At 42.7% G+C, this 14778-nt stretch overlaps 1 protein-coding gene across 1 annotated transcript; it reads right to left on the bottom strand.

The window, feature by feature from the left end:
* Nucleotides 1-262: 262 nt before the first annotated feature.
* LOC138641769 (zinc finger protein ZFP2-like) lies at nt 263-11950 on the bottom strand. The gene is made up of 8 exons (XM_069729410.1): nt 11743-11950; nt 8673-9051; nt 8374-8517; nt 6560-6736; nt 6131-6251; nt 5029-5241; nt 3450-3551; nt 263-2128 (listed from the first exon to the last, which is right to left on the bottom strand). Exons 2-8 carry the CDS (start codon nt 8712-8714, stop codon nt 1026-1028), a joined length of 1902 nt encoding a protein of 633 aa, XP_069585511.1. The 5' UTR covers nt 8715-9051; nt 11743-11950; the 3' UTR covers nt 263-1025.
* Between the last annotated feature and the right edge of the window lie 2828 nt (nt 11951-14778).

Here is a 14778-nt window from a genome sequence, read left to right as displayed (position 1 = left end):
TTGTGATTAGTCCAGGCAGCAATAATCAATAACTGATCACCGAGAGCAGCTAATACCAAGAACAAGAAATAATTTCTGCGGTGGAGATGTAAAAATGGTATAGTAAAGCCGGCCATACAAATTAGATGGCTGTCAGCGAACTGATGCTTCAGCCGCCAGCCATCTCCCCTCATCACATGAGCGCTCGTTTACCCAAGAGCTCATCTCTACCCACGGGAACAAAGTGATCGGACGTCCAAAATTGGACATGTCCAATCAACATCTCCTCACACCACCAGTTGGCTTGTGTCCCCCATGCATATTTATCGGCTGAACCCACCGACATTAGTCTAATGTGTATGGGGGCAACGGAGCGTAAAAGTAAGTTCATCCCCAACAACAAAGCGATGAAACTACACGCCGTGCAACGTGTTCAGGGTCAGTTTGCATGATAAAATATTTCCCATTAATACCTGGCTTTAGGTACTGCCCCCAAATTACTACTCATATAGTCTGAGTTGTAGGACAAAAACAAAACACTTGGGTAAGTACTTAGTGACATTTTATTATTCACTTTGATATGGATTCAATAAATAGGCAGAACCTGCTGCACATGAAAACTTTTGGTGTCGGGCTGCATTCACACAGTGTAGTCCACCCGCAAGTCTTCCAACCCGATCTCGGCAGCTTCTTACGCATTTATAAGGCTGTCGGCATCTTGTCAGACACATGAAGCAGGTCCGTACTCAGACTGCGCACGTGGGTGTGTGAATCTGACCTTAGTAATATATCACGTCTCAAGGAACCAACGGATTTATGTAAAATCATCTTTGTGTATACACAGCATAAACTGCCTCCTCCAGTAGTCTCTGTCTCCCGACCACTCATCATCTGACTGCTGAGACCACCGATTAGGTGTAATGGTCAGGAGCCTGCTAAACCGGACATCGTCACTCAGGTCCTTACAGAAACCATTGGTGTGGGAACTCTAGTAGTCAGTACTGTCTCTTCTATGATACCTACTCTCTGCTAACTTTTCAGATATATCAGAGAGGTTGTTGCTCCGCATGCGTCCGCTGATGACGGCACAGATCTGATTTTTGCACAAAACCTTTCCCACACTCGGCACAACACAGAATCTTCTCCCCCGTGTGGAGCCGCTGGTGTCGTGCCAAAGATGCTTTGAGTGCAAAACTTTTCCCGCAGTCGTGACACGTAAACGGCCTCTCCCCCGTGTGAGTTCTCTGATGAGCGATTAATTTAGATTTATGTGTAAAACATTTCCCGCAGACCAAACACTGTTCCTCTCCCGTGTGGATCCTCGTGTGTTCGACGAGTTGCGCTTTCTTTATATAACTTTTACCGCACTCCGAGCAGGAAAAAGGTTTTTCTCCTGTGTGCAGTCGCTGGTGCAGAACAAGTCCGGATTTCTGGGCGAACTTTTTATCGCACTCCGAACAAGAAAAAAGTTTTGCGCCTGTGTGAATTTTAATATGTTCGGAGAGATGTGATTTCTGTGCAAAGCCTTTGTCGCAGTAAGGACAAGAGAACGGCTTCTCCCCGGTGTGAGTCCTCTGGTGACAGCGCAGATAAGATTTCAGCATGAAGCATTTCCCGCACTCGGAACAAGAGAACGGTTTCTCCCCAGTGTGAATGCGCTCGTGTCTCGTCAACGTCGCTTCCTGTGCAAAACAAAGACCGCAGCGGTCACAAGAAAACGGACGCTCTCCCGTGTGGGTTCTCTCGTGCTGGATAAGTTTAGATTTTTGTGTAAAACACTTCCCGCAAAACGTACACTGCTCCTCGCCTGTGTGAATTTTTGTGTGTTGAACGAGTTGCGATCTCCTTATAAAGCGCTTTCCGCACTCCGGGCAGGAGAATGGTTTTTCTCCTGTGTGTATGCGCTCGTGCGTAATCAGTCTTGATCTAAACCTAAAACTTTTACCGCACTCCGAGCAAGACAGCAGCTCCTGGGCCGTGCCAAGGCAATCATCCCGGACTAGGAGGCCTGTAGGCATCGGGTCCTGTACACTAAAATCAGAGAAGATAAAGGCTCCACCGCTCAGAGATACGGTATTTAAGTCATTTGCTGACTCTTCCATCAGGCCATCCTCTATTTCATGCTTCGGAGTCAAAATTTCTTGTGCACCTGTTAATAAAAAATAAAAAAAGCCTGTTCTAGATCTTGTTTTTAACATGAGAGATTTCCTGGAATGATGTTGTACACCCCTAAACATTGAAATTGCATTTCCAAAAAGGCAGAGTTCTAGAATTAAGGAAATCACAGGATTAAACCAGTTGCGTGGATGTCCCAGGAGCCATTTTTCAGCATAACACCCCCAGACCGCATGTTTCTCATGCAACTGTGAGCATTCTGCGTGGCCTAAACGTGTTCTTATGGCTGCAGTGTCTCTGGTCTTCTCTACCATCGAGCACATCTAGGACGTCATTGGTCGGTGATTACACAGGAGCTGCCAGCAGTGGATCTTGATGATCTGCCCAAGTGCTATCAACGACAAAACATTACTCAAATAACCATTAATAATCTCACTGATAGCAGCCAAGGCTCCTAAGAGCGAGGATTTCTGTGCGTGAATAAATCAATATTTTGAAAATTTAGTTTTCTTTTTTTTTCACCACTTGTAGATCAATATCGTGACTCAATCATGTGATTTCTATCATACCAAGACGTTTCCTTCTTGGTGTTGCAATTATAATACTGAGGAGTAGGTGTAGTGTATTCGCTTGCTATGTCATGCATCAAGTAGGCGCCATTTCATAGGACCAAAATTGGAACAGCACGGAACGAAGCGTCAGAGATGTGGCCACGATGGTGTAGCCACAAATATGGCCGCAGTGGGGCAGAGATCAAGAATCAATTGAGATACCAGCTTAAGAAAATCCGTAGGATGACGATATGCACAGGTCATCCATATCAGGTGGAGGGAGATCAGACGGACAGCATGGCTCCGTTCACTTTTTGGAGGCCGGTCACGGGTACGGCAATTTACCTTCTATTCACTGAGCTACAACACCTGAGAACGGACACTAAACAATGTACGGTGCTGCTCTGGTTCCGTTCACGGCTTGCATCCAGTCGCTACCTGAGCTACAAACAGTGGATCATGGCCGTACTGGGTGTCAGACCACCACGGTCTTCATATGGATGACTGGTCCTGAGGATAGGCCATCATTATCTAAGTCCTGGAAAACTCCTTTAATTTAGAAATACTTCCCGCAAGCTTTCAAACACTGCTCCTCTTTTGTGAGTTTACCAAAAACAATTCCCGCATTCAGCACGGGGGAAAGGTTTTCCCTGGTGTGAACGCGCCTTGATTGAAACTTGCCAAAACCTTTACCGTGCTCTGAACAAGACGATGGCTCCTGTGCTGTGCCAACGTAATCCACGCGGTCCGTGCTGCCTGCGTATGGTGGTTCTTGTTTAGTAAGGTCCGATGAGATGTACTCACCGTCGTCCGTAGAGTTCATAGTCGTCGTACTGAAGTAAGTCGAAGGCTCATCTATAAGGTCATCTTCTAGTTCATGCTTGAGAATCAAAGCTGGTTGTTCCCCTGTCAAAAATAAGACATATTAAGTTTTATACTAAATTTCTTTTTTTCTTTATTTTTTGGAAGCCATCTGCTTTCGAAAATGCATTTCCGGAAACCCTATTCGGGAATTCTGGGTTAAAGGAGTGTCCAGATTGATTTTTTTTTTCTATACATCTTCTGTAAAAAAAAAAAAAAATATTACTAAAATCAGCGTTGCTCATTCCACGCCAAACCCGCCTTTCCTTTGCTATCCCCAGCAGCGGTAACGTCACAGTGATGCTGATTATTGGGGAAAGGAGAGGTCCTACATGAAGGAACCTTATATTTCAGTAAGAATAGACCGCAAAGAGTTTCTCGCCCCCCTGAGGATCCCAACCTGACTGATTACACGGACATCCCATAGATTGGAAACAGTTTAAAGCTTAATTTCTCGCATGTTGCAGCTGCAGGGAATAAGATATTTATTTGGCATATTGCTATGCAGATTAGATTCAATCGTTTGGGGCCACAGCAGTAGATTTAACAGATAACATCCAATTACTCGAGGTCACAGCAGCGGGATTTACACTTTACATCCGATTATTATCCGGCGCTGTGCTTTCCTCTGCACTGTCAGCGCCGGTCAGCCGTAAAGCAGAGCGGTAACGTCACCACTGTGCTTTACGGCTGGCCGGCGCTCACAGCCAGTGCAGAGAAGCAGAGCGCCGGGGACAGACACGGAAGGTAAGTATGTAGTGTTTGTTTTTTTACGTTTACGCTGGTAACCAGGGTAAACATCGGGTTACTAAGCGCGGCCCTGCGCTTAGTAACCCAATGTTTACCCTGGTTACCAGTGAAGACATCGCTGAATCGGCGTCACACATGCCGATCCAGAGATGTCAGCGGGAGATCCAGCGACGAAATAAAGTTTCAAACGATCTGCTACGACGTACGATTCTCAGCGGGGTCCCTGATCACAGTAGCGTGTCAGACACAGCGAGATCGTAACGATATCGCTGGAACGTCACGGATCGTGCCGTCCTAGCGATCAAAGTGCCACTGTGTGACGGTACCCTTACACTTTACATCAGATTACCAGAGGTCAAAGTAGTGGGATTTACACTTTACATCCGATTACTAGAGGTCACAGCAGCGGGATTTACATGTTGCATCCAATTACCAAAGGTCACAGCAGCGGGATTTACATGTTGCATCCAATTACCAAAGGTCACAGCAGCGGGATTTACACTTTACATCCGATTACTAAAAGTCACAGCAGCGGGATTTACACTTTACATCCGATTACTAGAAGTCACAGCAGCAGGGCATAAAGTTTATATCTGATTGTTGGGGGTCACAGCAGCAACATTTACAGAGCTTTTAAGTAATTTCCTTAGTTCTGTTCTGGTGAATGACCGTACTCCCAGAATAGATTTGGGTTCAAAAAAGTTTAAGCAAAAACTAGTGCTAGGTGTGAATGCTAATCTGCAACAAGTCTTGATCAAATAGTAAAACATACCACACTCTGAGCAGGATGATGGCTCCTGTGCCGTCCCAATAAGTTCCTCCGGGTCCATGGTGTCCGCAGGCATTGGCTCCTTTTGACTGAGGACAGATGAGACACCAGTACCAGCAGTCGTAGACTTTATAGTTATGTTAGTCAGGTCATATAAGGGCTTTTCTAGGAAGTTATCCTCTATATTATGTTTGGGAGTCGATAATAATGTTTCATCTGTTGAGGAGTTAAGTTCCAAATAAATACATTTATTTTACGGGTACAAACTTTAAATATGTCCACCATATAATACAACACACAGTATTTCTTATAAAAAAAAAATTGCATATTTTTAAACTAGGAATTAATGCTCAGATTTAGGAATAAAATCTTATCTTCATAGATGGATGGTGTCGGACAGAGCCTCTAAATATAAGCACATTTGCTTCTTATTAAAATTGTCACCTGTTCTTCAGATATTAACACTTGTTTACAGCTAGTCGCCTTGGAGACTGACCACTGCTGTTAGTCAACAGAACATGTGTAGTGCTTACAAGCTGTTTTATGTTGAGCTTGTAAGCACTGTTTGGAATCTGTTCTCTCCTAATCCCGGACAGTTTCAGCGCAGTGCTTACAAACTAGACAGCAGCGGTGATGGTCGGTCTCCTAGGCAACGAGTGGTAAACAAAAGAAAATTCTTAATATCTCAAGAACTGCAAATTTTTAGAAGCAGCAAAAGTGCTTGTTTTCACGAGCTCCATCTGACAGTCTCTATTTATGAATAAAAGGAGAAACCCAAGTGAGAGGTCAATTGAAGTGAACAGGAGCTGAGCTGTGGCACCGAAGAACGGTCAATACACAGAGTGCAGACTTGTGCTGGTCCAGCTCTTTACACTGGATATTTCCGGTGGACGTGGGACCGGTTACCCATTTAACGTTGGGGGACCTCACTGATCTGATATTGATAACTTCTCCTCAGGACAGGGATGAGTTACAATAAAGATCAGATACCACTAGGATTTTCCTGTAAATTATATGTCTGGGACAAACCTCTGAACTCCAGATGGATCCATATCAATGACAGGCACCGTTAAACCTCTGTTACATAGAGGCATCGTCTCCTCACCCTGTGACGGGAGCCGCTGCTCCTCCAGGACGATGTTCTCGTACAGATTCTTGTTTTTATCTATGTAATCCCATTCTTCTATAGTGAAGTAGACGGCGACGTCCTGACACCGAACAGGAATCTGCAATATACGAGGATACAGATTACATACGTACTGCTGTGATCAGTGACCGCTATCAGTAAGGCTGAGACAGACAGGGGAGGATACAGTACCCTATAAGAAAGGTAACTTCGTAAGTATCTGTAAGGGGGTGACAAACTGCAGAAACATTCACGTCAGAAAAATCATCACAATGGGGTTAATTCCGCAGCCGGTGGGTGCACGGATCTCATAATACATCGGCAGCAGGTGGGACGGATGTAGACGAGGAGGCGAGGGTTGCATCTTATTTTTAAGATGCAGCAAGCGGCGTTCACTGCGGTGCTCACCTCTCCGGTTAGCAGCTGGATGATCTGGTTACTGAGCTGCAGAATCTCCTCGCTTTTTTCATGGCTCACATACTCAGCAGTTGGCACCAGGACCGGTTCCTTGGCCTCGCTCCTTCTTCCTGGGCTGATACTTGACATGATATGATCTACATACGTCTTCTTCACTATCGTGTAATCCTGTAAATGAAAATTTTTATCATGCATTGACCATAACATTGACCGTAAACTAAGAAGTCCCCCAAACCTTCGGACATGCCGCTACCAGATAAGGTTCGAGGCATTTCAAAGATGGATCAACTTCTTCATCAGGAGTACCAAAATATAAGATGGACGAACTTCATCAGGAGATGGACGAACTTCATCAGGAGACCCACAATGTAAGAAGAAGTTGGATCAACTTCTTCATTAAAGGGAACCTGTCACCCCCAAAATCGATGGTGAGGTAAGCCCACCGGCATCAGGGGCTTATCTACAGCATTCTGTAATGCTGTAGCTATGCCCCCGATGTAACCTAAAAGATGAGAAAAAGAGGTTAGATTATACTCACCCAGGGGTGGTCCCGCTGCGGTCCGGGGCCTCCCATCTTCTTACGATGACGTTCTCTTCTTGACTTTACGCTGTGGCTCCGGCGCAGGCGTACTTTATCTGTCCTGTTGAGGGCAGAGCAAAGTATTGCAGTGCACAGGCGCTGGGCCTCTCTGACCTTTCCCGGCGCCTGCGCACTGCAGTATTTTGCTCTGCCCTCAACAGGACAGACAAAGTACGCCTGCGCCGGAGCCGCAGCGTGAAGACAAGAAGAGGACATCATGGTAAGAAGATAGGAGGCCTCGTACCGTGACGCCCACCGCAACGGGACCGCCCCCAGGTGAGTATAATCTAACCTCTTTTTCTCATCTTTTAGGATACATCGGGGGCTTATCTACAGCATTACAGAATGCATTCCAGAATGCTGTAGATAAGCCCCTGATGCCGGTGGGCTTAGCTCAACTTCCATTTTGGAGGTGACAGGTTCCCTTTAAGGAGAACCACAATATAACAAGTTGGACCAACTTCTTCATGAGGAGAAACACAATGTAAGAAGAAGTAGGACCAACTTCATCAGGAGAATCAGAATGTGAGGCTATGTGCACACGTTGCAAATTTTGCTGCGGATCCGCAGAAGTTTTCCCTGAGTTTACAGTACCATGTAAACCTATGGAAAACAAAATCCGCAGTGCACATGCGGCAGAAAAAAACGCGAGGAAGCGCTGTGTTGTATTTTCTGCAGCATGTCAATTCTTTGTGCGGATTCCGCAGCGGTTTACACCTGCTCCATAATAGGAATCCGCACCAAAAAAACGGGGTAAATCCGCGGTAATTCCGCAGTGCGGATTTCCTGCGGATTTACCAAAATCAGTGCAGCAAAATCCGCACACCTTTCCGCAACGTGTGCACATAGCCTAAGAAGAAGTTGGTCCAACTTTGAAACATGTGGAGAATAAACTGTGGTCAATCCTGTACAAGACCTTGTAGATTTCTTGAATTACATCAGCAGCGCCAACTACTACACCTATCCTCCCACTACTTGCTATATACCACAAGGTCTGCAGCAGCGGCTAATCCTTTATTCCTTGGTTGTGGGATAACCAACCCTAAAGCTGAGCATTTTACCCCTCGCCTATACAAATCTGTCCATCAGAATAGCCTCCCTATGATGGTTCATGCACTATTGCTCCCCGGCCAAAGCTTTTATCGCAAATTGTCCTCAGGGACTTGTATTAAAATCCGGATATAAGACGGTAAGATGCAATTACTTTCTTCCTTGTATCGCTCACCTCTCCTGTCAGAAGGAACATAATCTCCAGGGTGAGGCTTAAAATCCTATCAGTAATGTAAATCCTGTTATCATCCATGGAGGTCACTGTGAGAACAGGCCGTCTTCCTGCTGAGAACACTGGTGCCCAGGATGATCCCTGTACCTGGGAGAACAAAATGAAAGACGATTAGGGAACTTATACTATATCGTTTTATCAAAGTTTTGTAAAAGTTAAACTTTACTTTAAAGCTTGAGTGTCATGGCTTCCATTGTAGCCGCACATCCTCACCCTCCCCTTCCGGTAAATGTTGTACCTACACGTGCATGCTGTACTCTTAGGAACGGATGGGTCGGGTCCATCGTGGTGTCGGTACAAGCAGTGACCTCCTTCTTGACCACATATGTAGCAGTGCTAGCTTTCACCGTCCTGACCTGAGCGGTACATGGTGTGGGCGTAGGGGAGCAGTCTTTTGGAATTTCCTTTTGCTTGTCTGTATGAATCTGGTGAGAAGAACTGAGAGCTAATACCGAAAATGTCCGCCTTCTCCTTGTCCAAAATTTTCTTTACAAAACTATCTCCGAAGTCCGTACTAATCTGTGTGAGCCAGCGCTTAATTTTCAGCAGCGGAAATAGTCGTAGGATGATCTTCTCCTTGTTTTCGGTACGATCTGAGGAGCCGGAGGGCATATCTGTCATCTGAAACAAAAAATCATGTGTTAAACCCAAAATGACTGGCCACTTTTTTTCTCCATTTTTTTTTATGGGGATGGAGCGGGGGAGAGGAGGTTACATAAGTTGTTCCGGGAAAGATTATAAATAGTGATTAGCGAATATACTCGTTACTCCAGATTTCCTGAGCACGCTCGTGTGTCCTCCGAGTATTTTTTAGTGCTCGGAGATTTAGTTTTTATTGCCGCAGCTGAATGATTTACATCTGTTAGCCAGCATAAGTACATGTGGGGGTTGCCTGGTTGCTAGGGAATCCCCACATGTACTTATGCTGGCTAACAGATGCAAATCATTCAGCTGTGGCAATGAAAACTAAATCTCCGAGCACTAAAAAATACTCGGAGGACCCACGAGCGTGCTCGGGAAATCTGGAGTAACGAGTATATTCGCTCATCGCTAATTATAAAACCTCCCTGTGGAACATATTTTTTATTTTTCTCCTACTGTAACCAGGATCCCAGTTCCAGAGGAAAAACAGCCACTTAAGTGACACAAGTCACTGGCAGACCAGGCTCTGCATAGGCGGGAGAGACACCCGGCGACCATGTGATTGACAGGTCCTACAGAAGTGATGGCGGTATCGGGGCTTCTGTACACTACATGGCGCTCATTGAGAGTGATGACAGAAATGGTGAGAAACGGCTCCGGTTTCTCCATTGGGTCCACAGCTGTCAGACACTCCGGTTGTTAACACTCCTCCTACAGTATATTTAATCCTGCGCTGTAATTTTCAAGGTTAAATTTATCAGAAAAATGTCTGTGTATACATATTTTTTTTCATTTACGCCTACAAAAAGTTGATATATAAGAAAACCACATGCCTAATGTGTAAGTCTCCCTTTGTATCTCCAAAAACAGTTCTGACCGGTAAGAATCATCTCTACCCCAGATGCCGTCCAGACCACGCCGACGCTCTCATACCCACTGTAGGCATCTTTGGTGATGGACAGGGGTCTGCATGGACACTCTATGTCCGCTAAAAAGTTGCAAGACATTGCAGGTTCCAAATCTTTCTTATATTTGTAAGCTACTATGCAAGCGTCCAGGTTCTACCCAGCCCCATACACAACAAGCTAAGTCACGCCGTGTGTCCCGCCATCTTTCTATCACAACCAGCATTAAGGATTATCTTCCCAAAAAAATGACCATAACATTTCTTTTACACAGTTTACATTTATATACATCGGTTTTCCCAAATTGAAGATTTGATCAGCAGTCTGGTGTATCCACATCTAAGCCAAACGCCCTTCTTTTTTTTTTTTTTTTTTTTTTATATATACATCAACTCTGACAGAGAAGACCACCCTGAGATATTAAATTCAGCCAGCCCCTTCACGCGCATGCTTATGTTTCCAACACCGGGCAAGATATGGAGCTGTAGACCCTCTGGACACTGCCGAGATCTCCCAAAAGGACATTTAAATATATAAAAAAGCATATTATTAATTTTAAAAAATAATTCTGAACAGATTTATAGATCTTTTTTTTTTTTAGGATATAAACAACCCCTTTAAATTTGACACCAATTTCAGCTATATTCTGCTTCTGTGGGATCAGACAGACGCAATGGCTGCTCACATTGTTAATTTAGGCTATTTTTTTTCTTTCCTAATAGCAATAATTAATTTACAATATAATGTAGTTGGCAAATGAAAAGAAAAAAATTATATCCTAGTATTTGTATTGTGAATTTCCACGTGGGGCTAAATAATACAATATTTTACGGATGTGAAAGTTCTATATGTGCTTTTTTTTCCCCCGATTTTTTTTATTTTTATAAATATATTTAACAAGTGTTTAAAAAAAAAAAAAAGTTTGAATCCCCCCTTTTTCCCCAATTTAAAAACCTAAACAATAAGCACAGAAGGCATAAAAATCCCATCTATGAAAATATAAAACTATCTCACCTGTACGGTAAAGAAAAATAAATCAAAACGGAAACATTGCCTTTTTTGTGGTCAACAGGTCTCCACCAAAAAATGTAATAAAAAAAATATATATATATCAATCAAAACCTTGTATCAACCCCCAAATAGTAAAATGAATTACCACACCTCACCGCTTATAAAAAGTTCTCACACCGCTTCACTAACAGAGAAATTAAACAGGTGCAGATTTCAGAGAAAAATGGAGACAAAAACACTTTTTTCTCCCTTAAAAAATTCTGAATTATTTTTAGATCCACTAAAATATATATATAGTGAATTTTTTTTTTTTTTTAATGTCACCCGGTATTTTTTCCCATTTTCCATCACACTGAATGTTAAAATAAATGGCGCGATTCAAAACTACACCTCGCCCTACAACATACCCTCATATGGGAAGGTGGACAGAAAATGGGGAAAAAAAAGTTACGGCTCATGGAAGACAAAACGATAAATGGCGGCAGCAGGAAGCAGATAGAGGGATGTTCCTATCTTAGGATATTTAGGGTGCACCAAAAAATAGCAAATAGCATACCCATGGAACCAAGCAAATTGTCCAAGCAACAATAAAGTTACATCTCTTTGAAGCAGAAAAAAAAAAAAACCTTGTGACATTGATCTAACACAGACTGGGTTACCATGGTTACACAGGTAGTTCAGACCTGTCAATAAACTTTGTTTAAAAAGAACACTCCGGGACACCTGCAGCACAGAACAGGACCATTGTATATACCTGTCATAACTTAAATCCTTCCGCAGACCGCTGCACATGCAGGATCCATCCTCCGTCCTAACATGTCACCCTGCTGCTTGTATATCCCGCCCCCTGTAATAACGTGCAGCGTTCTGCTCCTCGGCTGCAATAAACCACTTCACACCCCGGCTAGGAGCAGGACGGTAAACACATAAGACGACGTCATGTCGGTAAGCCAAAGAGAACAGACGCTTTGACACGCATGACGTCATGTCTACGCGCCGGAAGTGTTCGCCTCAGCCTAGCCACTCTTCTGTCTGAGAATAATAAAGTTATTTAAAAAAAATAATAATAATAAAACACACGCGTCATGTATGTGCATGAGTGTCTATATATACATATAAATGAGTGTGCTTTAGTATTGCTGTTCTATATATATATTTTTTTTTGTTTATATTTTTTTTTACATATGTGTGTGTATGTGAGTGTCTACACATATACTTAGGTGTGTTTTAGTATTGCTGTTGTCACTATATATATATATATAATTTCTATTTATTCCAACTTTTCTTTTTTGGTATGTAAAGACATTTGAAAGCTTTGTAATAACAATCAGAAGATTTGTAAGACCCATCATTTTTGCATCTTATTTTTCTAAATGGAGCTGCTGTGAGTGACACTTTTTTTTGTGCACCAAGCCGATTTTAGTGACATTGTTTTGATCACTTTTAATGCATTTTTTTCTCCGGTTTACCGTCCGTATTAATTTATATTTTCATACTATGAATTTTTACACACGTGATGACTATACCAAGCGTGTTTATTACTTTAATCTCTCTATTTTTTAATTAGAAAACGTGGGGTGACTTCAAGTTTATAATGTATGAGTGTGTGTATATATATATATATATATATATATATATATATATATATATATATGTATATATATATATATATATATACTCATAAAAAAATGGGTGTATATATCTGTGTGTATACACGTATATGTGTCTATACACACAGATATATACACCCATTTTTTTAAACATTTAATAATCTTTACTTAATGTGTTAGTCATCCCAGATCATTCCATCGCTAGTACTCAATACTTTAATACTGAAGTGTATACTGTATAGAAATTGACATTCAGGCTGTGCTTCATGGGAGGACCAAGATGGCAGTGATGAGCGCCTTCAGTAGGCCTCTTGCTTCCATGGTAACCAATAGGCTGCTGGCAATCGTATTACCAACAGGAACCAAAAAATGTAAAGGTCGCTGTCAGTGACTGCCAGTGGCATCTAGATGGTTATACAGCAGCCGGATCTGATGCAAGTGCTGAGCATATAATAGCCGACATCACTGTATTGAGCAGTCTCAGCTATTGATTCCTCTCCGTACACACACACGACACTGTGCCATACATGTACACCTTGGTGCTTGAAGGGGTTCATAGCGCTAACACACTGCCCCCTGATAGTTACTTTACTGCATATAATTATTTTAGTTTTAGCAAAACAACTGAAAAAAAAGCTATTCCCCTGCAGTTTATATTGTTATTATCTATTTTTAACAGCCTAGACTGGCAAATCAGAGATTCTTCTGATACTGGCCACTAGAGCTGGACTTCACGACGTGCATTTCCTCGCTCATGTAGACTCTCACTTCCACCATTGCAGCCTGCACATTTGAGTCTCAGCGCAGCAGACGCGATGTCACTAGATCGCACTAGCTGCATGGACGCCTCCATTACTAACCCTATAGTCATATTGTAAGTTTAAAAAAACACCCAGAATAAAGTCGTTTAATTGAAATAAAGACACTGACACCTTTATTTTAAATTAAACAAAAAAATATATATATCATCACCTTGACGCCTAATCCACTGAAGCCTATGTCCCCTGTAAAAGATTAAAATTAATAAACAACAATAATCCTCACATGTCAGACGTGAAGATAATCCGTTTGTCCCTTGACTTGAGTCTAGCACTGCTAAACGCTGGCATAATGAGAGCGTTAAGCATGAAGATACTAATTCAGCTCAGTGCCTCATGGTGACGTGAGAAGATTGAGCTGAGTTCATACCCAGTGAACTCCGTTCACCTCACTGATGTCAGCGCGAGTGCCGATGGAAAGTTCTCACACTCGCGCTGATGTCAGTCAGGTGAATGGAGTTCATTGGGTATGAACTCAGCTCAACTTTCTCATGTCACTGCGAGGCACTGAGTTGCGCCAGCTAGATGTAGCAGAGCTGGACCCATCAAGAAACAAATGGATTATATTCTCGTCGGAGAGGTGAGGAATATGTTGGGGTTTTTTAAACTCCTTTACAGAGGACATGGGCTTCAGTGGATTAGGCGTAAAGTTGAGTATAACTTAGCTTTTTTATTCTTAATTAAAAAAAAGGTGTTGGTGTCTTTATTTCAATTAAATGACTTTAATTAGGGTGATATGACTATGGGGTTAGTAATGGGGGAGTCTTATAGACGTCTCTCCATTACTAACTCCTGGGCTTGATGTCAGCTGCCAATACAAAGCTGACATCAACCACAATACTATTACCTCACTTGCCAACGCACCAGGACAAAAGTGAAGCTAAGCGCCAGAATTGGGTCATCTTATGGATGCTTTAGTCCAGGTCTGGGAAGAGATCCCTCAGGAGACCATCCACTGCCTCATCAGGAGCATGCCCAGGCGTTGTAGTGAGGTCATACAGGCACGTGGAGGCCACACACACTATTGAGCATCATTTCCTTGTCTTGAGTCATTTCCACTGAAGTTGAATCAGCCTGTAATTTGAATTTCCACTTTGATTTTGAGCATCATTCCAACTCCAGACCTCCGTGGGATATTAGGTTTGATTTACATTGATCATTTTTATGTTTTATTGTTTTCAACACATTCCACTACGTAATGAATACAGATTTGCAACTGGATTATTTATTCAGTGATATCTAGGATGTGGGATATTAGTGTTCCCTTTATTTTTTTGAGCAGCGTGTATATGTATTGAAGAATATTTATAGAAAACTATCTATAAATGACAGAGAATTGCTTTTGTGCAAAAGCTCATGTTA

The sequence above is a fragment of the Ranitomeya imitator genome, chromosome 6 (genome assembly GCF_032444005.1).
Source record: "Ranitomeya imitator isolate aRanImi1 chromosome 6, aRanImi1.pri, whole genome shotgun sequence".
In the NCBI taxonomy this organism is placed as follows: Eukaryota; Metazoa; Chordata; class Amphibia; order Anura; family Dendrobatidae; genus Ranitomeya; species Ranitomeya imitator.
This window is presented reverse-complemented; position numbering and strand designations above follow the sequence as displayed.